Consider the following 27,008-nt stretch of genomic DNA (forward strand, 5'->3'; position numbering starts at 1 on the left):
TATGGTCAGGTGCATCCTTAGAGTCTACAAATCAGATCTAGTCAACTCCAGCTTCTGAGAATTCGCTGCTAATGTCTCACACCTTTTGTAGCCTATATTTTGCAATTAGAGAAGCCTGCATTTAAAAAAATGGGGGGGAGTAAAAATTCTAAACAGTATGCTTGCAAAAGAAGCAAGATCTTGGAAATGTTACTTTCAGTCCTAAAATTCCCAGCATCCCCTAGCTGTATGACTAAAGAACTGTAGTCGAAAGAGTAAATTTTGCTGAGGTGTGCAAAAGGCCAGCCTGCATAACCACATGCAGAAGTGATGTAAGATGACCTCCAACCATTGTGGAACTGGTTCTACATTTTATTAAGTCTTTGGATTACAAAGTCAACCAAATATTTGCATTACAAAGTTAACTAAGACTTTTGCAAGGGGAAAATAAAGCTTCTGTTTTTTTAAAAAAACAGACAGGATTTTCAAGTGCAAGGAGGTCAAAAGCTTTGCTTTAGATCATAGTAGGTGTGACACTCTCGAGGGTGACATCGCCAGCAATGGAAAGCTTGTTGATCTGGTTCAGCTCCTTGATGCGGTAGTTGTACTGCAGGAGGTGCTCATTGTTGACCGCTATCTTGAAATGATCCCCATCGCACAGAACTTGGATCTGCAGGGAAAAAAAATTATATAAAAAATTATCAGGTGCAGCTTTTAACATAAGCTGCACCTGCTAAAATTCCCTCCCCTGCACAACTATTAAATGGATGGAACACTGCCTTTTTTCCCCAAACTGATCACCCTACAATGAACCAAACATTTACTGATCCATTCAGCCCTCCTTGCTTCTAGAGAGCATGCAAGCTTGATCTGATCTAGCACCCATTTAGACATACAATACTAAGTTAAGATCCCACGGAAGTCTGTTCTTCCCAGTCTCCCAGTCCTAGTCTGTGTCTTTGGAGTACATTACGCAGGTTTGTGTGAAAAAATAACCACAAGGTGAGAGAATCTGATGCTCTTTTGAGCACGGTTATAACCACAGCACAGTGTATGACAAGGGGGTGTTTACTTGTAGGGACATTTACTTCAGATCTAATGTGGAGTGAAAGACAGCCCTTCAGCCCAGCTTGTACCAGCTTGTTACTGGGCGTCACAAAACAGTCAAGAGTGAATATTCGTAAAACAACCATAAAACTGGACTACTTTCAGAAAGCACAAGAGAGATCAAAAACAACACGGTATGTCTACGAAAAGTTTCTCAACCAAAATTAAGCTGTGGTTCTTTTTATACTTCTAAGTGAAGTTACCCAGAGTGCAAGCTGCTTATCACCGGAGTATGTAACGGATAAACAGTAACTACAAGATCCTGAAGCTGAGGCTCCAATCCTTTGCCCATCTCATGAGAAGAGAAGACTCCCTGGAAAAGACCCTGATGTTGGGAAAGTGTGAAGGCAGCAGGAGAAGGGGACGACAGAGGACAAGATGGTTGGACAGTGTCTGCGAAGCAACCAGCATGAATTTGACCAAACTCCAGGAGGCAGTGGAAGACAGGAGGGCCTGGCGGGCTCCAGTTCATTAGGTCAAAAAAAGTAGGACACGACTGAACGACTAAACAACAACAAAACAACAATAAAGACCGTTTCTCCGTTCAACAAATGTATTTAAACTCGACAGAGCGAGTGTTGCCCAGAGTTTGCATTGACGTATCCTTTCTAAGTGGAGAGGTAACAGATAAAGCAGCATTACCAAAGGAAAATGGGTGTAGGGTTGATCAACTGGAACTGCACCCAAATCAAAGGAGTCACCCACCTGCCCCGTGCTGAACAGTGTAAAAAATGGGTGGGTGATGCAGGACCTAGATTTCTATATATAGAATGCTTCCCAGAGAGAGAGGGGGGTGGCTATTGTAAGAAACATACAGCCAGAGCAGAAAATCCTTTTCAAATCTTTCTTGCAACAAATACCACCATCAAAAAGTTGGAACAAATTCACCAGTTGTTTTTAAACTCCAGGGGGATCTTAATAGATAGGCCATACAAATTACTGTACCTCAATCTCGTAACTACAACCGAAAAAGAAATAGGTAGGTTTTAATAAAAGACAGTGAAAAGGAAACTCGGTTTTAAATATCTAAATCAGGAGTGTACAAGTTGTTGGATGGAGGGATATACATATTTATTTATTTATTTTGGTCGTGACCATAAACACAATATGTAGGTAGGTAGGTAGACAGGCGGTGGGACGTGGTGGCGCTGCAGATTAAACCACAGAAGCCCCTCTTGTGCTCTGCAAGGTCAGAAGACCCACCATCGTAAGATTGAATCCATACGACAGAGGGAGCTTGTCCCAGCTCCTGCCAACCTAGCCGTTCGAAAACATGCAAAATGCAAAAATGCGAGTAGATAAATAGGTACCACCTCGTTGGGAAGGTCACGGCATTCCGTGTCTAATCGGACAAACGCTGGCTCTATGGATTGGAAATGGGGATGAGCACCGCCCCCTAGAGTTGAACATGACTGGACTCGAGGTCAAGGGGAACCTTTACCTTAGGTAGACAGGCAGGTAGGTATGCATGCATTTGCCCATAACGTCCGTCAGCACACACCAACATAGCCTATGGCAACATGTTACGGGGGCTAAACATGCTGAATTCTTTCAGTCTTTCCTCCTAGGGCTTGGTTTCCAGCCTCCTGATCATCCTGAGAAGGACAACAAGGATGATCAAGGGGCTGGAAACCAAGCCCTAGGAAAAAAGACTGAAGGAACTAGGCAGTTTTAGCCTTGAGAAAAAGAAGGATGAGGGGAGACAGGACTGCACTTTTCAAATACCTGAAAGGTAGTCATACGGGGGAGGGGCAGGATATGTTCTCATTCATTCATTCATTTATTCGATTGATTTATCTACTGCCCATCTGGCAGACAGGGCCACTCGATCATCCCAGAGTGAAGGACACGCAACCATGGGCTCAAGGGACAGGAAGCCAGATTTTGCTTGAATATGAGGAAAAACTTCCTAACTGTTAGAGCAGTACGAGAACGGAACCTGTGACTTTGGGCACTCCAACGCTGGAAGCATTCAAGAGAAACCTAGACAACCACCTGGCAGATCTCCTTTGCTATGTATTCCTGCATCGAGCAAGGAGTTGGGCTTGATGGCCTTCTACGCCCCTTCCAACTTCATGATTCTATGATTTTAGGGGGGGGGGAGTCTAGAGCAGCCATTCCCTACAGGGGCCATATGGAGGGGGTCACATAACGGGAACAAGTACTCCAGACATCACCTTACAAGGTTCATTCTACGACTTATACAATCCCGATTCAGTCTATATATCTTATTGTGTTTATGGTCATGGCTGGAAAAAAAGGTCGAGGACCACAGGTCTAGAGGACCTCAAGGGGCCCACCTTGAGCACGACACTAGGTGGACTTTGGCAAGAATCAGATGGACCTTAGAATATTCACATGAATAAATGCAGCCAGTAATTTCATGATGGGGTATAATAGGGAGCCAGGGTGTTGTTAGCTCTTGGTTAGATCTTTTCTTTATTTTACCTTGAAATCTTTGCCAGCCTCAAAGGGGAAGCGGGGTGCAGTTCGGTCCTCCTTCCCCCAAGTATTCTGAATCTTGGTGTTGCAAACGATAACCTTCCGATTGTCCTCGCTGAACCGCGGGTTAAAGTGCAAGGCGATGTCATTGCCTTTCATGAGGTCCACTTGAAACCTGACGGGAAGAAGGAGATGCAGCTGAGTCACACACACACCCCTTGAAAGCCTCCCCCAGGTTCCTTGAATGTTTCACAGCCAGCCAGGGGCGCGCTCTGGTTTGGGTGCAATCATTTGGACAGATCCACACAATCAGCATAGGAAGGCAGAAGCACAGCTTTGGTCAAGATAACGTTGCATTCCTCCCCGGTAGGCGGAAACAGGGCGGTCGTGTCTCTTTCCTCCACGCCCTCTCCCCACAGAACACAGGGGCTAAGTATCTAGTGCCACTCACCAGGCACAGAACTGCAGATGCAGAAGGTGTGGTGCCAATGGGGTCAGATAGAACAGCCGTGCGACCAAGCACATCACCCTCTACCTGTGTCTACATTTGCAGTTCTGCAAACAGCAAATGGAACAGGATACCGGCTGGTATTTGCACAGTGGCAGTGATGCTGCCGAATTGCCACTTGGAGGCTCGCTCTACCTACCTACCTACCTACCTACCTACCTACCTACCTACCTACCTACCTACCTACCTACCTACCTACCTACCTACCTACCTACCTACCTACCTACCTACCTTCCTTCCTTCCTTCCTTCCTTCCTTCCTTCCTTCCTTCCTTCCTTCCTTCCTTCCTTCCTTCATCAGTCCATCTATCCATCTATCTTCCTTCCATCTATCCATCCATCATCCATCCATCCATCCATCCATCCATCCATCCATCCATCCATCCATCCATCCATCCATCCATCCATCCATCCATCCATCAGTCCTTCCTTCCTTCCTTCCTTCCGTCTGTCTATCCGTCCGTCCCTCTCTCTCTCTCTCTCTCTCTCTCTCTCTCTCTCTATCTATCTATCTATCTATCTATCTATCTGATTTCTAACCAATGGTCAGTCTGGGCGGTTTACAATAGACATAAAGAAAACACAAACTCAATCAAAATAAAAAATTAAAATTAAATTGAGATGACATTTAAAAGCAGGTGCCAATGAAGAGCGGCTATTCAGATGGCGTATTTTGAAATGCCTGCTGAAATTAAAAAGGCTTCCAAGGATTCCTTCAAGATTTCCAGGCAGATTTCAGGGGGCAGCTCATTCCAAAGCCCAACAGAAAAAGCCAAGAAGGTCTGGTTCAGCTGCCCCTCTGTCCCAAAGGAAAAGAGAAGCCTGTCAAAACAATATCAGACCCGAAGGAGAGACCATGGACTGGCCTTTTCCCTGGCATCGATGTGGAGGCAGTAAAACCAGGGAGACGGACACGGAGAATTTTAAAAGAGTCTACATCTATTATTTGTTTATCTACATTTTTAAACAATTATTTTTAAACCCACTTTAAGGCCACACTGTCACAGGCCAGCTCAAAACAATGTGAATCAGATGAAAACCCTTCTCTAGAATGCATAGCAATAGGTAAGGTGACATCCAAATTCCCATTTTAGGCAGGTATCACCGGGTCTCCAATGCATGTCGGTGGTGCAAAGGCATTTCAACTGACTTATTCTCCCCAAAGAGACGATTTGAAAACATCTCCCATGAAGGACACCCCTTCCTCAGTTTCTAAATGCTAGAAATCTCTGAGGGTAGCCTATGGAAGTTGAGAAGGCCATACATGTAGACCACTGGTTCTTAACGTTGGGTTACTCAGGCATTTTGGACTGCAACTCCCAGAAGCCTTCACCACCAACTGTGCTGGCTGGGTTTCTGGGAGTTGCAGTTCAAAAACATCCGAGTAACAAAGCTTAAGAACCACTGATGTAGACCACACTAGTGGATTGGAGTTACTTGTGTTGTTATTTTATTAACAAACACCAGGAGGCGCCATCGGTTTACATCCTTCTCTGAAAAGGGTCAATCTGGTTACAAGAACAACTTGGCATTCAAGACCTTTAAAAGGTCAACGGTGGAGGGAGAGTGAAGGGTTGGAGAAGTGTTTTGCCCAGCTATAAGGCATGGTTTAATCTGCTCATTAATCCCCCGTCTGCTCTTGGGTGGACTCTAAACAGGAAACACCCAGCAGTATTGTCTCTAAGACAAAGAGGGAACAACAAGGCCACAGAGCCAAGGTGTGGCCAGATGAATGTTCACGATCAATGCAACTCTTACAACTGGGCTTTCGGATTCTTTTCTTAAAGATTTTTTTTCCGATTTGCACAACTGCCCGACTAAAAGAAAAATCAGTAGTTCTGTACAATGATTATTGGCTTAGTCATTTGCCATTGTTCGGTAACAGAGATGGGCACGCACCACCAATTCGACAGTTTGTCCTGGTTTGCTAACTCTGCAAATAGGTGTTCTGTGGTTTGGCTTCCTGCCTCCTCCAGCAGGTGCCCACTTCAGAGGCAGTGCACAGAGGAGGCGGGGAAGGAAAGCCAGGCGTGGGTGCCCGCCAGAGGGAGTCGGGCGCTGAACCTCAGAACACCAGTTGGGCCGGTAAATGAACCAGGCCGAAACACCGAACCAATGGTTTGTGCCCATTTCTATTTGGTGATCATACATCTATTCCTGCTGCCTCGTCAAACTTTCGTGATCACAGCAACCCTTCAGCCAGCCTTTTCACACTTCCAAACACCTCGTGGCTTGCTCAGTAGCGAGACTCCAGGAGATAAGGCCTTTCTAGTCTTCCCCAGCTTTCCAGATGCACAGTGATCAGGAGACAGCACTGTAGCCGCACTGCACCCACCCACACAGAAGCACACGGTGTACAGAATTGGCAATGGCCTCCATGTGCCATCACAAGAAGCCCCAGCCTTTATTCCTTATTTCGTGGCCCTTTATTTGGCCACCAATGATGCCAATCAGCTTCTTCTAGAAAAACCCTGAGTGCTCACTGGAAGGACAGATCCAATATTTTGGCCATCTCATGGGAAGAGAAGACTCCCTGGAAAAGACTCTGGTGTAGGGAAAGTGTGAAGGCAAGAGGAGAAGGGGACGACAGAGGACGCGATGGTTGGACAGGGTCATTGAAGCTGCCAACATGAATTTGACCCAACTCCGGGAGGCAGTAGAAGACAGGAGGGCCTGGCGGGCTCTGGTCCATGGGGTCACGAAGAGTCGGACACAACCTAACGACTAAACAATAAATAAAGACCTGGCTGCAAGGGGTCCTCACAGACAAGGCATGGTGCCAGCCAGCCCCCCCCCCCCCCCCCCGGAAAATCCAGGACCAGGTCTGACTGAAGAAGCTGTCCCACTACCTCTGGAGCCAAAGGGAGCAGCACACAACAAGGAGGGCCACAGTTCCTCTGGGCAGTGCATGGGGGAATCTTCACAGCCCCTACCATTCCGCCACCTGAAGCAACGGCCTCGGTTCAGTCAACAGTAGGGCCGGCCCTGTTACATTACGGCCACCGCCTCATGCTCAAGCAAGGAACCGAACTTTACCTGTTGGGTCTTGAATTCACTTTCCCGACAATGGTGATCAACAAGCGAGGCACAACCCCTGAATGAAGAGGTAACTCGAAGGGAACTTTCTGCAAGACAAGCGCAGATGGATTTACATAAGGTTTTTTTTTTTAAAGCAAAACACAATAACCCCAGGGCCCAGCATGATTCATTTCGCTGGCCTGCTCCAATTAGTCTGTGCGGTTCAACCCTTCAACTCCGACATTCCGGCTTTCTTAGAGATAAGGAAAACCCTGATAAGAAACAGAATAAGTAATGGGGGAAGGAGGCCTTGATGTTTCCTCACAGGAAAACTTCTGTGAGGAAAATGACAAAATCTAGAAAAAGGCCAAAACGAAATATTTAGTCTTTCAGAATGAGTGGGGTTTTTTCAACAAGAATGGATCACCCACTCAGAATGCCAGGAACTGCATCCAATCATAAATAACCATGTGCTGTCAAGTCAATTCTGACTGATGGTAACCCTTTTTTAGGGTTGTCTGGCTAGAAAAAAACTTAGAAGTGCTTTACTCTTCCCTTTCTCTAGGGGGAGCTCTGGGACTGTGTGCAGCTGGCCCAAGGCTACCCAGGCTGGCTCTTCTCCCAGAAGGCACCAGTAGGGAATCGGAACTCCCAACCTCTGGGCCCACAGCCAGATATCTAAACCAGTGAGTCATCCATCTGGCTAGAAACTGCATACCATGAGGATTTGTAGATAAGTCAGCCCATAGAAATAAATAATACTTCCTAAAACAGGGAGGCAAGGTCTAAACGTCCAAACTCCCACACCCAAACAGAACCCTGGAAGGCTACACTTACTCCCGCGTTCTGCCCATCCCCCAAATATTTTTCTTTTTTTTTTCTTGTACAGCTTAACTACTGCATTTTTATGACCGCTTTGTATTATTAAATTTCATTAAGTATGACAAATAATACAATTTGATATGCCAACTAAGTTCAATATCAATAATTTCATACTGCTAAAGCAGTGAAATAAATAGGTTTGACATGAAAAGGAGTATTCCATATATTTCCAGATTCTCCTCTGTTTTCATACCCTCCTCAAAAAGGTTTTTCCCCACTGTGGCTTTACAATTTCAAGAAACTTTGCCTCTCTGGGATGGCTATAGGTGTGTTTACTCAAAAGTACAACAGAAGGGAGTTTGCCAGCCAAGCTGTAACTTTTATCCTGATAACAACAAGCATGTGCTGTTCTTTTGAGGTGGTTAAAGTGCAGTACAGCAGCCAAGACTCTTCTCATGACCTGTTTTAAGCACTACAGGACAGTACAGTGGTACCTTGACTTTCGAACTTAATCCGTTTTGGAACGGCATTCGTATATCGAAAAGTTCGTAAGTCGAAGTACCATTTTCCATTCCAGCATTTCAAAAATTTACCTTCGGAAGTCTCAAAGGGCTTTTCCTTCCAACATCGAAGGAAGCCCTTTGAGACCTCTGAAGGAAAAAAGGCAGGGAGAAAGAGCGGGAATTTCATTTATTTATTCATTCATTCATTTATTCGATTTTTACCCCGCCCCTCTAGACAACGTCTACTTGGGGCGGCTTCGAATTTCCCGCCCTTTCTCCCTGCCTTTTTCCCTCCGGAGGTCTCAAAGGGCTTCCTCCGATGGGGGGGGGGGGAAGCTCTTTGAGACCTCCGAAGGCGACAAACGGCTCCGTTCGCAAAAAAAATGGCACTGACTTGCGAACGTAGCCTCAGCCTTGTTCGTAGGTCGAGGCTCCATTCGCAAGTCGATGCCAATTTTTGCAAACGGAGCCGTTCGTAAATCGAAAAGTTCGTATGTAGGGACGTTCGTAAGTCGAGAATCGACTGCATATGAGCAACACCCTTTGCTTTGCTTCCTTTAAAATATACAAAGCGCCAGACTCTCCGATCAAGCGAGCTCTTCGATACAACAGACGCAGACAAAGGTTCTCTTACCAATGGGGTGGTTGAGCTTCCAGGGCCGTATCCTGGTCCAGCCTGCGGTGCAGTCGGGGGCGCTCCACTGCCACTTGGTGGCTGCCCTGGGGCGGGATACATTCCGGAGGCACCCGGTGGGACTACCCCCGGGGCACTGGGATATCCACCCGGTGCTGGGGGGCCCCCGGGGTAGGCGCCGGGTGCGGATGGGCCCCCAGGGTAGGCGCCGGGTGCAGATGGGCCGCCGGGATAGGCGCCGGGTGCAGCCGGACCCCCGGGATAGGCGCTGGGTGCTCCGGGATATGCTGGTGCTCCCGGGTATGTGCCCCCCGGTGCGCCGGGATATCCTGGGAAAGCACCCGGCTGGTTTCCCCAGGGATTAGGCTGTGCATTTGGGTTCCGGTTGCCGGACCCCGACAGGGCATCGGACAGCTGCACAGGGGAAGGAAAAACAGGATTAGTGACCGAAACGGCATTCGTTTTTACCCAATACATCTACTTCCTTCCAGACGATAACAATTTCTGGGTTGGAATTCTAGAGATGGAGGGATTTCTTGGATAGACTGCTCCCCAACAGCATTCTACTTGGGAGGGGGGCATCCCTGGGTTTCCTTTACATTGGAAAAATTTCTCTTCTTAAGCAGCAGACACTTACCGAAAAACCGTCAGACATCTTTCCTGGGGAGAAAAAAGAGAGAGAGAAAACGCAATGGGTAAATCACATTATAGTATTTCCTGGGATTCCGCGACTCAAGCCTCATTCTCAAAGCAAGCAAACACACCATGTGGTGTGCTATAAGGGTCAGAGCCTTGCACTGATTTCAGAGGGAACTCTTTTTTAAAACTATTGATAAAGTTGGCTGTCTAGCAACATCTGGGATATGATGGGATAAAAGGCACATCTGAGTCTTGTTTAGTTTTAAATGGGACTGGTGAATAGATGGCTTCCATATGTTATGGGACTACAACTCCCATGAGCAGCAACGAGCACAGGCATGGATATGAGTTGTGGTCTAATAACTTTGGAGGGCTGTAAGTTTTCCCTTCCTGTTTTACCACCTTTTGCACCCAGTATAGCCGGACACTAGATGGCTAGGTAGCCCTGCAGAGCCAGAGGACGGAGGTTCGATTCCTCCCAAGAGAAGAGCCAGCCTGGGTGGCCTTGGGCTAGCTGCACAGTCCCAAGATGCCCCCAGAAGAAGGGAAACATAGAACACTTCCGAGTATTCTCTATCTAGAAAACCCTGGAAAAAGTCACCAAAAGTCGGAGTTGACTTGATGACATGGAATTGTAATATTGTAGCCAACTTCCTTCACGGATTGCTGCCTTGTTGTGGCGAAAGGGCTTGAGTAATTCAGAGAAGCGATGGGCTATGCCGTGCAGGGACACCCAAGACGGACAGGTCATCGTGGAGAGTGCTGGCTAAACGCGATCCACCTGGAGCAGGAACTGGCAAGCCACGCCAATATCTCTGCCAAGAAAACCCATGAACAGAAACAAAAGGCTAAAAGATATGACGCTGAAAGATGGGCCCCTCAGGTGCCTGAAGAACTTTGGATAGAGGCTCGTAACATTGTCCAGGAGGCAGCAACAAAAACCATCCCAAAGAAAAGGAAAGGCAAGAAAGCAAAGTGGCTGTCCAATGAGGCCTTAGAAATAGCAGAGAGGAGAAGGGAAACAAAATGCAAGGGAGATAGGGAAAGTTACAGAAACTTGAATGCAGACTTCCAGAGAATAGCAAGGAGAGACAAGAGGGCCTTCTTAAATGAACAATGCAAAGAAATAGAGGAAAATAATAGAAAGGGAAAAACCAGAGATCTGTTTAAAAAAATGAAGATATCCAAGGACAAAAATGGGAGAGACCTCACAGAAGCAGAAGACATCAAGAAGAGGTGGCAAGAATACACAGGAATTATATCAGAAAGATCTGGATGTCCCGGACAACCCAGATAGTGTGGTTGCTGATCTTGAGCCAGATATTCTGGAGAGTGAAGTCAAGTGGGCCTTAGAAAGCCTGGCTAACAACAAGACCAGTGGAGGTGACGGCATTCCAGTGGAACTACTTAAAATCTTAAAAGATGACACTCTTAAGGTTCTACACTCCATATTATAGCAACTTTGGAAAACTCAACAGTGGCCAGAGCACTGAAAAAGATCAGTTTACATCCCAATCCCAACTACCATACAACTGCACTCATTTCACACGCTAGCAAGGTTATGCTCAAAATCCTACAAGGTAGGCTTCAGCAGTATGTGGACCGAGAACTCCTAGAAGTACAAGCTGGATTTCGAAGGGGCAGAGGAACTAGAGACCAAATTGCTAACATGCGCTGGATAAAGCCAGAGAGTTCCAGAAAAACATCTACTTCTGCTTCATTGACTACACAAAAGCCTTTGACTGTGTGGACCACAACAAACTGTGCTGGAGGAGGCTCTTGAGAGTCCCCTGGACTGCAAGGAGAGCAAACCTATCCGTTCTGAAGGAAATCAACCCTGAGTGCTCACTGGAAGGACAGATCCTGAAGCTGAGGCTCCAGTACTTTGGCCATCTCATGAGAAGAGAAGACTCCCTAGAAAAGACCCTGATGTTGGGAAAGTGTGAAGGCAAGAGGAGAAGGGGGATGACAGAGGACAAGATGGCTGGACAGTGTCATCAAAGCGACCAACATGAATTTGACCCAACTCCGGGAGGCAGTGGAAGACAGGAGGGCCTGGCGTGCTCTGGTCCATGGGGTCACAAAGAGTCGGACACGACTTAACGACTAAACAACAACAATAAGCCAAATTCCATGCTAGTTTTGGGATTCCCAGAGAGGCAGCCTAAAAAGATAACTTCTCTAAACTTTTGCTAAGCTTGACTTGAGATGGGATTGAGAGAATGTCTGATGAAACTTTTTCAGTCTATAAGAAGCAGACCCGCCCAAACTGTTGGGAAGCAGCATTTTCAACCCTGTGCCAGTTCAATTTCTTTTATTCACATGGGGTTGACTCATCACGGAGCAGAAAAGATTGCCCAAGACAAGGCTTGAGTTCTCTTAGCAAAAAAAAACAACAACAGCTGAGAGAGGGATTTAAATGCACAACATTATTATCGAGGCGTCTTGTGATTTAGTAACTCAGACTTGTTAGGAGAGCATTAGAAGCAACCCCGCATTCCTCCTTTGCATTCAAAGGGATATTTGGGGGAAATTATTCAGAGAAAACACACCAGTCACTGTCCACAGCTTCAAGCTGAAACCTTGTGCAAATATGACTCATACCTTCGACACACCCAGGGCTCAAGGATTCCAACTCCCTGGCCTTCTCTTCTCCTTAAAAGAGCAGTTTATTTTCTGCTGAATACAAACTTTCTGCCACAATAAAGAACTCTCAGAACTACTTTGGGCTCGCAGGTGGAATAAAAAGTAGCTTCTTCGTCTTGTTGACAGCAACAGCATACAGTGGTGCCCTGCATGACGACGATAATCCATTCCAGGAAAATTGCTGTTAAGCGAAATTGTTGTCATGTGAAAAACAATTCCCCATTGGAATGCACTGAAACCCTTTTAATGTGTTCCAATGGGGAAATTACCTCATCATCCAGTGAAGATCGCCTATAGAGGAAGCCATTTTCCGAGCGCCAATCAGCTGTTAAAATGGCTGTCCTGCAAAGCATGGGTCCGGAATACACAGGGCAACCATTTTGTGGAGCTCGAAAACATCATCGTCTTGCGAACAAATGGTTCGCGAAGCATTGACCTAATCAACTTCCAGCGGAATTTCCCCATAGGAACTACTGTTTTGCGAATCACTATAGCGATCACAAAAAGTCACTGTCCTGCGGATTCATCGTACAGCAGGGTCATCATCTAGCGAGGCACCACTGTATTGGCAAAAAGCCTTATGGCCATTTGCCACTTGCTTAATACAAGCAGTGTCATTTTGGGCAGCAAAGGGCTGTAAATTACAAAGCCAGAGTGGACCTTATTTATGGGGTGCTGAGTCGAGGGATGCAGTACACCACAGAACCCCTGACTGGCAATTCACAACAAGTTGTGTTCGTTGTGTTATGCTGGTGGGTGTAACAGACAGGATTCTGGCTGTGAGCTTTGTCACATCAGTTGACAAGGAGATCTGCTCACAGGTTCAGGTATGTGACCAGGGCTTGCTCTCCCCTTACGGAGAGTGAGGCATCTGACTCAGGCAGCAGATTCTGGAGGGTGGCCGCAGCTTTTCCTCCCGAACACCTGGCTCTTTCCCTCTGATCAAGGACACAGATGAGCGCACCCCACAGCCTTTCCCAAACCCTAAATCAAGGTTCCAGTTTCCAGCTGGGAGCAAAGACATTCTCTCGTCACGAGTGTCAAAGTTCAATCACCAGCTCAGTCCACTTCCTTGGGTAGAAAGAAGGAGGATCTCAGCTTGCTTACGGTCCCAGGGAGCAGAACCTCTTTGGGCAGACCCACCAGCTAGGACTCCATGCTTCTCAAACGTAGGTCCCCAGATCTTCCTGGTCTACAACTCCCAGAAATCCTGGCCAGCACAGATTACTAACAGTGAAGGCTTCTGGGAGTTTCAGTCCAAGAACATCCAGGGACTCAAGTCTGGGAACCACTGAACTAGGTAAAAGAACCAGCTCAATCAATCAGTGAATCATAGAAGCTGGATCATCCCTCATTCCATCCACATGAGACACTCTTAACTACTTTTCCTCTCCTCCACCTGTGGTTCCCAACCTGTTACGAGTTCCCACATTCAGTTGCGGAATCCATTTCCCTAGCACAGAATTTTGGACGGTCTGAATCCTTTAGGTAAGCATCAGTAGGCAAAGCAATAAAAGGCTACGATAAAGATGGTGAATGACACCCCCCCCTTCCACAACTGCAGTGAATCAGGAGCCTCTGTGGCAGGCGTGCCAAAGTAGTTGGCATACAAAAGAGCCGATCTCATCGTCCACCACCCCGTTTTAAACCCGTTCAACAAGACTGGGCGGTTTGGCTTGCGTTCTCTCACAAAAGGGTTGTCGATACTGGAGGTTTCAAGCAAAAGCTCAATGGACGACTTCAGATCGACAGGCCGTCAAGAAACAAAACAAAATGAGAGTATCTGTTGAGCCTACACCCAAATCGAAGCACCTAATCCAACCTAGAGAATTAGCTGTAGTTCCTCACTAAGGACAGAAAGGCACTCTGTTAACTGTTCAAAGCCATTCTCCTCTTCTTCTTCGTCCTCCAAAGAAGGAAAGGATCCGGAAACTCCCACGTGGAAAAAATGTACTAGTCAATCTGCCTACACGTGGCTGTATCGGTCATTTGCAGAACGAGGACGGCCTAATTTATTTTTTAAGGATCTGGACTACTGAACAACTTTCTTCCCTGTCTAGCTAACTGCATTGACTCATCCGAGGCAACGGAGGAAATAGTTGTTCACAAGCTCTGTGAAAAGCGAACGGCTAAGTGCTTTCTGCTCCGTTCTGCCCAGGGAATTTGCAACATTTCACTCCTATGTTGACAGCTCTGAAAACTGACTTTTAATCTCCTCAAATCCTCTAACTTGTCAGCAAGAGTTGTAGTCTAAAGCAGTGGTCCCCAACCTTGGGCCTCCAGATGTTCTTGGACTTCAACTCCCAGAAAACCTGGCCAGCAGAGGTGGTGTTGAAAGCTTCTGGGAGTTATAGTCCAAGAACATCTGGAGGCCCAAGGTTGAGGACCACTGGTCTAAAGGATAACTGCTAGATGATTCAGTGGTTTAGGCCTCTGGCTACAGAGACAGAGTTTGGGAGTTCGAAACCCCCCACTGGGCCTCCTTGACAGGGGTTGGACTGGATGATCCTTGGAGGTCCCTTCCAGCTCTGCCCTTCTATTACGATAATGATGATGATTACTTTTCTACGCTCTGTGAACACTAGATACTTGTCAGTCTGGGGCATCTTAAGGCATCTGCTTTTAAGAGGCTGCATACAGTCATGTGCTGTCTGCTTAGGTTCATTCTTTATTCCACCCCTTCATGCTGTTCAAGTCCTTTTTTCAAAACTCGATCCAGGCCAGTTGAGGCACGCTCTAACTTTTCCTGTACGATGAGCAAATACGGCCTTCCCAGAACACAAACCAGAAAACACAAAGGCTTAAGTAACAACAGCAAATACTGAGAAAATAAAAAGCGTATCCCTACACCACGAAACGGTATACAGTACTGTACTTCGTTCCTTTGTTTTCCACACACAACAAGGCAGGACTGGAGTCACACACTCAAATTTTTTTTTCTGTAGTCCTCCAATCCACCGGTTCAAAACTGGCGAAGTGCCTCTCTGAGCTTGGAAATGTAATTTCTCTGGACCACAAAGGCCAGAATTACTACACATGGAGGATTCTGGCAGGCGCATTCCCAAAACTGTAACATTTCCAATGCTCGGGTGCTCAGAGAGCATCCTACTTGATTCTGGCTCGACCTGTATCTGCTAATCAAGTGACAAGACCATGCAGTCCGTGGAAATGTTCCTGAACGTGTGCAAAAGGACACCCCTTTGGAAAGCTCAAATGTGACACAGCAGCAAGAAACCTGTTTGCACATCCTAACCTGCCACACAGATAAAGCAAAGATGGGCTGGTAAAGGTTAGCAACACCATGAGGATGGTGATGATGATGAAGACAGAGGATCAGAATCTCCAGTTTTCCTCCAGAAATCCTTGCGTTCCCACTGGCTCGGGAACTTTGGGGTTTCTAATCCAAAAGCACTCTGGCCAACTTTTACAAACTTTGGTAGTCCAAAAATCTAACTTGGATAGTAAGATAACAGAAGATATTGGATAATCCATAGGGACCGGGTGGCGCTGCGGGCTAAACTGCAGAAGCCTCTGTACTGCAAGGTCAGAAGACCCGCCGTCGTAAGATCGAATCCACGCGATGGAGGGAGCTCCTGTCACTTGTCCCAGCTCCTGCCAACCTACCCGTTCAAAAGCATACAAATGTGAGTAGATAAATAGGTACCATCTCAGTGGGAAGGTATCAGCATTCCGTGTCTAGTCGCGCTGGCCACATGACTACGAAACTGTGTACGGACAAACGCTGGCTCTACGGCTTGGAGACAGGGATGAGCACCGTGCCCTAGAGTCGGACACAACTGGACTCAATGTCAAGGGGAACCTTTACCTTTACCTATGGATGATTTGGTTCAGCCCAGCAGGTGGAAAAATCTTAGGAAGGAGCTGTGATGCAAGATTTCAGTTGAGAAAGAGCAGGAGCGGTACAGAGGCAGGAGCGCCTGTTCCCACGGAGGTGGAGAAGGTCCCGCCTTGGTTCAGGGAGCAGAATTTGAATACATTTCTGCAGGAGGGGCCCTAGAAGGATGAATCCACAGAGGGATCTCATGTATTTGCATCTGCCTTTTTATTTTATTTTAAGGCTCTAGAGATTGCAGATTTGAAGCTGTTTCCTTGATCTTGTGGATCTACTCTCTCGATCCATAAATATTTCCGGGACTTTGTTCATACTCAGCTTCGATGAAACATTTAAATCCTTCTTCATTTATTTCTTCAAGCAACTCCTTATTCGGGGGTTGGTGAAATGAACTCAGCAGTGTACCACTTGTAACATCCTGTTTTGGACTGTGTTGATAGCATCGTAGTTGTTATATTATTATTTTTGTAAAAAAATTCTAAAGTTTGTGTCTGAAATACCCATTTGAGGGGGAAAGAGAGAGACCCATGAAACCAGAGAGTGTTAGAAGGAGATTCTGAGATTTTTCTGTTCCAAAGAAACAGAAAAGTACCTGGGGGATGAATGGGGGGGGGCAGAGAGGGGAGACAGAGATCTGGACCATCCAGGAACTCATGGGCATCTGGGAGATTCCAAGGGGGTCTGGATGCCAGTGGAAAGCCGGTATAACGCAGGCAACTGAGTGCTTGACTCGCAATAGGTAAAGGTAAAGGTTCCCCTTGACATTGAGTCCAGTCGTGTCCGACTCTGTGGCGCGGTGCTCATCCCCGTCTCCAAGCTGTAGAGTCAGCGTTTGTCCAAGTACCGTTTCCGTGGTCACGTGGCCAGCGTGACTAGACACGGAACGCCGTGACCTTCCCACCGTGGTGGTACCTATTTATCGACTCACATTTTTACATGATTTCGAACTGCTAGGTTGGCAGGAGCTGGGACGAGTGATGGGTGCTCCCTCCGCCGTGTGGATTCGATCTGAGGACGGCTGGTCTTCTGACTTTTCAGCCCAGAGGCTTCTTGCAGTTTAACCCCCAGCACAACCACATCCCTTAACACATGACATTCAAGATACTTGGGTTCAAATTCCATGCTGAGCCATGGAAAACCATGGGCAAGCAGGTGGCAACCGTAAAGCCTTTCCTTGAAAATGTCACCCGCCTTGAAAAATCTTATTAAGACCACCATAACTGGAAAGCGACTCTACACCTCAGAAAGATGACCACCGGACTCTCATTTGAGAAGCTAACCCACACTTCAGTTCCATGTTCCTGATTTCCTGGAAGGGGAGCAAGATGCTGGCCAAAATTTCCAGCCTGCAGTGATTTCCATCATCCTTTCTCTCTCTGCTCATAAACTCCCGGATGACTCAGAGCTGGTCAGCTCCTCTTCAAGTGTCCAGCTTCCAGGAGAGCTTCTCATCCAGAAGAGGGAAGATTTAACCAGCTTTGAGAGTCTGCCATTTACTATATTGGTTTGGGACCCTTTTATGGCGCTTCCCATCTTCTCCCGATAGAAAACCTCCGGACGTTTGGGTAGAGAAGCAGAAACCTCACATCCCTATTGGATCTCCTTCCTCCCAGCTGGCTCTTTGGATGTGACCTCCAACAGGCAGGTTGAGATACAGTCGTGCCCTGCTTTACGATTGCCTCACATTACAACAAATCCGCTTCATGACGATCTTTTGCGACCGCAAAATGATGGTCTAAATGGGGGAATTTCACTTAGCGATGATTGGTTCAAAATGGCCACCGGGTGCTTAAAATGGCCCCCCGTTGTGCTTAGGGACGGATTCCTCGCTGCACAGGCATGGAAAATGGCTGCCCCTATGGAGGATCTTCGCTGGACAGTGAGTTTTTACCATATTGGAATGCATTGAACGGTTTTCAATGCGTTTCAATGGGGTTTAAAATTTCGCTTTACGATGTTTTCGCTTAACGGCGATTTTCCTGGAACGGATTATCGTCGTTAAGTGAGGCACCACTGTATAGGCTCCCTGCCTTGAACGTCAAGGGTAGGAGTGGTTCCCAATGACAATGCAGAAAAAACATGCATGGGGGATTAATTAGCCCTGCCATGCAACCACGCCAAACAAGGGGAGGGGCTGCCTCTCTGTGGCTACTGTCTTCTTTTCCAAGGAAGTAACAGAACATTTGCCTGTGTGAATGGCTGAGAGAGACGCACTTGGCATAACAAGGTTGCCAAGAGGTAATAAAAGCTGTTATCCAGGAAGTCCCTGAATCAAATCATGCCTTCATCATCAACTGATACGACCTGGGCATAGCCTCAGTCCATAGGTCTGCAATAGGAGGATAATCATCCCAACCTAACTTCATCATCATCATGGCCATTGAAACATCTTGCTTGTCGATGAAACGTGCTTCAGTGGTCCCCTTAGTCATCGGGGCTTTGGGGAACAGTATGAAAAAAATTCACACAGTACTATAAGCGGTTGCCAATCTCAGAAATCACACGAGCAGAGCTACAAAAAACGACAATATTAGGAACAGTGTACCTTCTGCGCCGATGTTTAACAGCTACTTAGGTTTTTGGTTAAAACTTGTATCTGTTATATACAAACCAGTCAATGTTTCTATCATTTTGATTGACTGTGCCTATTGTTTTTGAGTAATAACAGTAATAATACACAGAAGTGGTTTCCTCTTCCTTTCTTCTGGGGCCACCTTCTGGGACTGGGGGCAGCCGGCCCAAGGCGACCCAGGCTGGCTCTTCTCTCTGGAAGCACAAGTGGGGGATTCGAACTCCCAGCCTCCGGCTCCAAAACGACCATTAACTAAGAGTTCAGGCCAAAAAAAAAAAAAATAAAATAAAGAAGACCAAAACGTTAGTCCAAGACGAACTGCTATATATTGATGTGAGCTTTTGTGGCCCGAGGAAGTGGAGTTGTCCACAAAAGCTCACAATAAAACATAGTAGTTCGTCTTTAGCTAACCTTTTTGTCTTCTTTATTTTTCTTTCATTTTTTACTTGAGACAGTTAACTGCATATTTGTGTGTGTGTGTGTGTGAGAGAGAGAGAGAGAGACACACACACACACACAGAGAGCAACATTTGGACGGATTTTGGGAGTGAATAAAAGCAAGTATTTCTTAATAAAGCGGGTAAGTTAGTTAGACAACAGGCAGCATTAACAGTCTTGGCCGACAGAATCCCAGCTTGGCTATGTTACTCTGCCTAATCCTCATTATCATCCTCATCATCATTTGGCCATAATAAAACGGGTAATAGTTGCACGCCCAGGAAATACGGCATGTATATGGTTAACTGCTGGACAGCTCAGTGGTTTAGGTACCTGGTTGCGAGTTCGAGTCCCCCACTGTGCCTCCTTGACAGGGGAGGGATCCTGCACAGCCGTTAGATTGCAGTGCAGCCCTGCAGCCCAAACTCTGCTCACGACCCAGAGAGCCCCTTCCACCTCTGCCCGTTCTAAGAATAATAGTATTATTATTATTATTATTATCCTTACGTCCAGGAAAACCAATATGTCATCTTGCTGCTTTGAATGTTTCCATCTTTACTATTTTTTGTTTTCTTTCATATGTGTTGTGTAACCGCCCTGAATGGTAGCGGGATACAAATTGAATACATAAAATTTCAGCCATGCCCACGGGCGCCGTCTGTGGATGATGGGAGGGGTGGTCCAAGCCGCCCGGCGCGGGGATGATGGGAGCGGGGGGGGGGAGCAGGCGGAGGGTCAGGAGAAAAAGTCTTAGCGACCCCACCCCAAACTTTCCTCCTGGGTCAAGGAGGGGGAGGATTGCACGTCCCGTCGGGGCAAGCCTCTTTCCCGGAGTTTGCCGGCGTTCCTTTTGAGGAACGCCCAACATATCTCCCCCCTCCTCCGTTCCTTTTTGTAAGTAACGAAGTTACGTTCCAAAAAAAAGAGAGAAAAGAATAGAAATGCTCGCAAGCTCGGGACACCCCCCCCAAAGGGGAAAGGAGAAGACCCACCCCCCACAACACCCCACCCCACCGGGGCCCCCTCACCTGGACGTGCTTTCCGGAGGCGGACAGGAGGGAGGCGGCGGAGGACTGGCAGGCGAAGGGCTCGGGCGGTGGCGGCTCCTCTCCGCCTGCCTGCCTGCCTGCCCGGGGCGGGACCGGACCGGCCCCTCTCCGCCCCACCGCCGAGGCCGCCGCCCCGCTTCCCCGCCCGGGGAGAAGGGAGGTTGAGGGGGGGCCGCCCCCCAAACTCTTCTGCCCCCCCACTAAGGGGGCGGCTGGCCCCCCTTTCTGCAGACAAGCGCGGGGGGCGTCCCTGCTTGCCCCCCCACTTCCCTCCCGTTGCCTCTCAGCTCCAAGTCTTGCCCCCAAACCCTCCCCACAACCCTGCGAGGTTGTCCTTGCCCCCCACCCCCACCCACCCCTTCCATCTTTGCCTCTTCTCAACGACACGCCTGCCTTGACACTCCGCAACCCTGCGAGGTGGGCCAGGCAGAGGGGGTTGTTCATGACCAGCTGTGGTTAAGATTTGAACCCAGGTCTCCCCAGGGCGAATCCCAAACACGCTAACACCCCCCCCCCCATACACACAGCCGCTGGGGCTTCCTCTCCCTGCCTCCCCCCCCCAAAAAAAACCCCAGGTGGGTCCACCAGTAAGGTTTCCACCTCATTTCTATATTTCCAGGCAAATTTTCTGAAGCAACGGAAAATGGAGCTTGGGTGGATCCGTAGGACCGGGGAAGCCTTACCTGTGAGCTTTCAGGCAGAGTTTTTGTTGTGTGTGGGACACAGAAGGACACCCAACCGGTGCAGCCTCTTTGTTCCTGGAAGCAAAGATTTCCCCAAGCTGGATTTCAGGCAAGACTCCTGCAGACATTCAACAGGTAGAGCCTGCCTCTGTTCCAGTGGCTTCGCTCACTGAACGTCCAAGCAAGCCTGCTGTGGCTCTTATTATGGGCTGCCAAGTGGTTTCCAACTTAGGACCACCTTATAAGGATTTTAAGGTATGTGAGATATTTAAGGTGTGGTTTCAGTCTGAACTGGCTGGAAAGCTCAGTGGTTTAGGTAGAGGTTGGGAGTTCGAATCCCCGTCCAGGGAGAAAAAAAACAGCCTGTGTGGTCTTGGGCCAGCTGTACAGTCCCAGGGTGTCCCCCCCCGGGAAAAAAAAGCAATGTCAAACTACTTCTGAGTATTCTCTACCTAAAAACCCTGAACCAGGTAATCAGAATTAACTTGATGATGCATGATCATTAGATTATTCTTCCCTATGGTCACTGTGCATGAATTTTCTTAGCCGAGCAAAGGATTTGAACCCATGCCTTCTGAGACTTTGGTCCACTACGCCACATTGGCTTTCAAATAAGACGTCTGCAGCCAATTCATGTTTTATGGGGGGCACAGCATCTGTTGGATTTCTGACCCTATTTCTTGAGCTGGATAACATTCAACCAGTGTTTCTGTTTTGCAGAAGCGGGAGAACCTTTTTTAAAAAAAACAAAACCACAGAGGCACCCACCAAGCTGGCAACTGTATATTTCAAACCATTTTCCGGGCCCGCCGCACAGATCGGAAAACCAAACCAAAGATATTTTGGGCTGTTCTCTGCCAAACACCACCCGGAAATTCAGTCGCCCCGGCCGGGACGCAAGAGGCTGCTGGTTGGCCCCCGTGTGAGGGTCACAAGGCCCATGAGTGTGCAGTCATGCGTCTGGGTCGGGGCTATCGGCCACAGCCCCACAGCGAGTGAAAAACAAGCAAAGGACCGAGTCCGTTAGCATGGCGACCTCTATACACATACAAGGGTTGATTCATCAATGGCGTTTCACCTTCCTTTTTTTTTTTCCTTTAATTTTTTTTTATTAATTTGGATTACAAACTACCCCACACCCTCCCCCCTTTGAGGACAAGGGTTCAGACCTCGATATAGATCAACTTTCCCAAATGGCGTTTCACCTTCCTGATGGGCTCGGCGTGGCCAGATCACCAGGAGAGAGCAGGAAAAAAAATATTACGTGATGTTCTCGGAATGAATTTGCCTGAGCATGAAAGAGAGTTGCAAAGTTTTCCAACTTTTCCAACTTTTTTTAAAAAGTGTGCTTCAAAGGTGCCTATTGGAGAAAAGGAGGGGCACAATTAAAAGGGGACCGTCTCCCGGAGTTGGTACAACTCGGGGTCAAACTTCCATGGGACAAATAAACCTCCGATCGTTATTAAATTTGCTTGGGTGGGGTCAGCTTGGCAAATGAGAAACCGAACTCATAACCCACTCGTTCCTCACACGAAGTCTTCTAGAGGCAATGGTTTCAGTTAACGGCCTCTGCACTGGCAGGAGAGAAAAAAAAACATATGCAACCAATGGACTTATTTAATCAGTGACACAGGATTAGTCATTTTTTTCTGGATCCTGCAAATTTCGTAGGCAGGGCCGGACTAAACCACGGTATTGTTCACCACAACTAAAAGCTCTTTCTCTTCTAGCTTCAGAGGCATGTCTGTACTGGAATTAGATCCAAGGATTTAATGAAAACCTTCAGATACTGTTTCAGAAGAGTACTTTTTATTTATTTTGGCATTTGCCGTTCTGGTTCGTTTTCAGTCTGTCAACATTCAAAACAGTTTTGCGTGCCAAAGGGTGAGTCATCCATCTATCCATCCACCACCTAACAGTTCTGTGCAAAAGCATTTTTAGCAATGGGTGTGAAATCTGCCTGCAGTTGACGTTCACTCCCTTTTGAGGAATGGGGCACCCGGTTTCTTAGCCTGGAGCCATTTGTTCTAGAATAATTCCATCATCACCACCCGGAGGTGTTCTGAACTACATTAGCATACTAATTGATCGGTCCCCCAAAGTCAAAATGACCAATTTCTGAGAATCAAAAAATCTGTTGCTTTCTCCTGACCCTGACCAGCCCTCTGTTCGCTTGAACCATAGAGTAAGCCCACATTTTAAGGAAATATATATTGTCTTCCTTATTACAGCTTTATCCCTTCAGGCACGCACATGTTTCAGTGCTACATGCCTGAGCTATCAGACTAGCAAACCAAGGGGTGCCATCTCGCAGCTAGAAAACAGAAGGCAATTTAATCAGTCAAATGTTGATCAAGGCGTTTGATCATCACTACCCTTGAGGGACATGGTGGCGCTGCGGGCTAAACTGCAGAAGCCTGTGCTGCAGGGTCAGAAGACCAAGCAGTCGTAAGATCGAATCCACGTGACGGAGTGAGCTCCCGTCGCTTGTCCCAGCTCCTGCCAACCTAGCGGTTCGAAAGCATGCAAATGCGAGTAGATCAATAGGGACCACCTCAGTGGGAAGGTGACAGCATTCCGTGTCTAAGTCGCACTGGCCATGTCACCACGGAAGATTGTCTTCGGACAAAATGCTGGCTCTATGGCTTGGAAACGGGGATGAGCACCGCCCCCTAGAGTCGAACACGACTGGACAAAAATTGTCAAGGGGAACCTTTACCTTACCCTTCTCTTGCCATATTCTTGCTCACCTGCCTCTTCTTTGAGTGAAAATGGCCGTGGGGGGGTGTCATTGGTACACAAGTAAATTAAAGAGGAGTCAAGCGGAGCTGTTCCCATACATTCTCCTTTAAATTTCTCAGGCAGGGCCTGATCCCTCAGTGATTTTGACCATCTACAAAGATGCCGAGGGTTTCTGCTCCTTAAAATTTGAGAACGGATCCGCTGGGGGTGGCTGACATCGCCAAATCATAATGCACATCATCTTGCTCCATTGAGTAACTAGCCATTCCCTGGAAGTCGGCGCTTGTAAGCATTTCGTTTCCTGCCTTGAGCCAGGGGTTGGACTGGATGACCTTGTAAGACCCCACCCAACTCCGTGATTCTCTGATTCTACAAACACAGAAAGAGTGCTTCGATCATTTCTCTGCAACAATAACATGCCTTCAGCTCTAAGGATGAGCTATCTCTAACGACTGGCTTGAATTTACAAAGGCAGGCTGCCTCAAGTGATTCAGGCTAGTCTCAGTGTCGTGAATTTATCCAGCACCCCTTTAAAGTGGCCCAGACATGGCAGCCCTCATGCCATCTTGTGGCAATGAGTTCCAACTCCTCCACTATATGAGGGAGTATCTGTTTTGGTCTGTTCTGAATCTTCAGTTATTTGATGGAAATCCCACTGTGTTATAAGGAGAACCCTTTTTCTTATCTCATTTCTCCACACCTTTAGCTGGTCTTCCCGTTTTTCTTATGGAAATAGAAGGGAAACAATAAGAGGATAGTTTGGTTCCCTGTTCCCTTAACACCACTTATTTAAGCATATATTTAGATCCAGAATTAGCAAATATTGTATTTCCCTTTTCTCCCAGCATTTGGTCCTCCCTGTTACGGCCACAGAGTATGCTGGCTATATGATTCTGGAAGTTGTGTCCAAAGAAACTGATTTATTGATTGATTTATCCCCTTTATAGGCTGCCTTCTTCCTAATGAGGGAAGTCAAAGGAGGTCACTGTGTTAAAACAAGTAAAATAAAAAACACAACGGATTGTACACAAATGTTTCCAAGGTCTGTGTAAATAGCATCTTGGCAGAAGGGTGCATGCGCACACGAAGGCAAATAACAAATAAAATAATCTAAAAGTTTCACCAATCTTGGATAGTTGGTGCTTTTCATTGCTCAATTTCAGGATCCCTGGTGGGAACGGCCATTCGTCTCAATACTTCAATACAATAATTCTGCCTTACAAAATGAAAGCGTTTACAGACACCGGGGCCAAAGACAGTTAGCCGACCATCTGGAAATATGGAAGTTCTCAAAACTTTGTCCTGCCCAGATCTTGTAGAAATCTGACACAGGGCGGGGGGGCTTGTATTCTGTACCTACTCCCTTCCTGGTTTGTTTTTTGGTTTCTTGGAGATTTCCTAACCTGTGTTATTATGGGCAAAACTCCATTCAAACTTTCCCAAGTCTCAGCTTGTTAATACCAAAACATAGCTTGGAACCAAGCGGATGCCAGGGTTCACCACTAAGATGCCTTGATGGGTGTTTATGCAACATTAGTGCACCAAACAACAACAGCAGGAAAATAAGGGGAGAACTTGGAAGTACTGTACAGTTTACTCAGGTCCGGGCCATTGGGAGCAAGGCAGGGAATAGCACTGTGACTCACAAGCCTTCTTATCGCCTGAGTTCTACGGCTCTCATAGGGTCGCGCCCAGGAAAACCACATCGTCCTGAGTTGTCAGGGATCTTTCTGCAAGTTTCGGCAGTTGCATAGGGACTGGAAAAAATGACTCACATGTCATGACTAGGAATGGGGGTTGAGGATGATGTTCTCAATCATCCCAGAGTGAGGCATACATAATAATGGGCTCCAGCTACAGGAAGCCAAATTTCAAATGAATATCAGGAAAAAGTCTTAACTGTTAGAGCAGTACGACAATGGAACCCATGACCTTCTGAGGTAGTGAGCGCTCCAACACTGGAGGCATTCAAGAGAAAATTAGATAATCATCTGTCAGATTTGCTTCGGTATAGATTCCTTCATTGAGCAGGGAGTTGGACTCTATGGTCCTATAGGACTCTTCCAACTGGGTCAGAGCTGTCTCACATGAAAGTCAGATACCACCTTAGGGAGGAAGGACAGGTGAGGGTACTGTGTGATCTTGTTAGGATGGAATTGTAGAAAGGGTGGGTCGACGTAGAGCAGGGGTCTCAAACTGTGGCCCTCCAGATGTTCTTGGACTTCAACTCCCAGAAATCCTGGCCAGCAGAGGTGGTGCTGAAGGCTTCTGGGAGCTGTAGGCTAAGAACATCTGGAGGGCCACAGTTTGAGACCCCTGACGTAGAGTCTGGATGAAACGTCTCGCCCAAGTTGAGAGCCAGCAGGTGTGGGAGCCACAGAAGGCGGAGGAAATCGATAGCCATGGGTTGGAGGGGCCACCACGGGGCGATCAGGATGGCCTTGGAGTTGTCTTGCCTGATCTTGATAACTGTGTGCTGGAAGAGCAGAATGGGAGGAAAGAGGTACAGTAAACTCGGGTTCTAGGTAGTCATGAAGGCATTGCCTATGGACACTGGTCCTATTCCCGCCCTGGAGTAACAGCCATAAGCATCTTGCATTGGCAGAGGAGGCAAATACATCCACATCTGTGGGGTGCTCCAATGATAACACCTCGTCATCCAAAGACCACTCGTGGCTGCACGTAGGGCGTCTGCTGAGGTGACCTACAAGGGCATTGCCCTCCGTAGAGATGTGAACTGCAACTGGATAAATGTGGCGAGCGTAGCACCACTCCCACAGCTGGAGGGTCAGGTAGAGGAGAGAGAGTGTGTGGTCCCCTCCTGGCTTGTTTATATCAAACAAGACTGTAGTGTTGTCGGTTGTGATTTGAACCCCATGTCCTGTAAGAAGGCCTTTGAAGGCATGGAAAGCTTTGATGACCACAAGAAGCTCAAAACGATTGATGTTCAAACTTGCTTCCATGGCGGACCACAAGTCGGGTGTGGTCATATTGTTGCAGTGACCTCTTGATGAAAGGAGAACATAGATCTTCCAAAGCCACCTGGAGAATGGGTAGTTCTTTGTTCCAAAGGTTGTGATGCTGGGGTCCCATTGCAGCTCTATAATTAGCTACCTGAAAGATGAAGGAGGCGAGAGGATAAATCTGATGGCCTCCAGCATCCAGCTTCCTCCACGATGATTGGGATTGGAGGCAGAGCAATGGCGAGCTCTATTTTGTGTAGCATCTGCAGTGAATGAGTGAGGAAGAGGATGTTTAGAGAGAAAGGTGGCAGTGGCACCATGGGTCTTATAGAGGTTTTTGACTCCCCTGAGAATCCGAGGACTTCTTGAAAGCAAGGTAATGGTGGAGTCTGGTCCTGTCTGACTAATATC

At 47.3% G+C, this 27,008-nt stretch overlaps 1 protein-coding gene across 2 annotated transcripts; it reads right to left on the bottom strand.

Moving 5' to 3' along the window:
- Window positions 1–450: 450 nt before the first annotated feature.
- Window positions 451–20,916, bottom strand: LGALS3 (galectin 3). 2 transcript variants are annotated; one of them, XM_072986859.2, is made up of 6 exons: window positions 20,893–20,916; window positions 9,650–9,672; window positions 9,013–9,426; window positions 7,072–7,160; window positions 3,535–3,703; window positions 451–649 (listed from the first exon to the last, which is right to left on the bottom strand). In XM_072986859.2, exons 2-6 carry the CDS (start codon window positions 9,665–9,667, stop codon window positions 494–496), a joined length of 846 nt encoding a protein of 281 aa, XP_072842960.2. In that variant the 5' UTR covers window positions 9,668–9,672; window positions 20,893–20,916; the 3' UTR covers window positions 451–493. The 2 variants fall into 2 exon arrangements, with proteins under 2 accessions (XP_072842960.2, XP_072842959.2); XM_072986858.2 differs by lacking the exon at window positions 20,893–20,916 and adding an exon at window positions 20,189–20,318.
- Window positions 20,917–27,008: the final 6,092 nt, after the last annotated feature.

This window comes from Pogona vitticeps, chromosome 1, assembly GCF_051106095.1.
Source record: "Pogona vitticeps strain Pit_001003342236 chromosome 1, PviZW2.1, whole genome shotgun sequence".
Classification (NCBI taxonomy): Eukaryota; Metazoa; Chordata; class Lepidosauria; order Squamata; family Agamidae; genus Pogona; species Pogona vitticeps.

Excerpts from the sequence above, each read along its gene's own strand:
- LGALS3 (XM_072986859.2), bottom strand. Across the intron at positions 7,161-9,012 it reads GAAGCTCAACCACCCCATTG|AAAGTTCCCTTCGAGTTACC; the intron begins GTAAGAGAACCT and ends CTTGTCTTGCAG. Across the intron at positions 3,704-7,071 it reads GTGAATTCAAGACCCAACAG|GTTTCAAGTGGACCTCATGA; the intron begins GTAAAGTTCGGT and ends TCTTCCCGTCAG.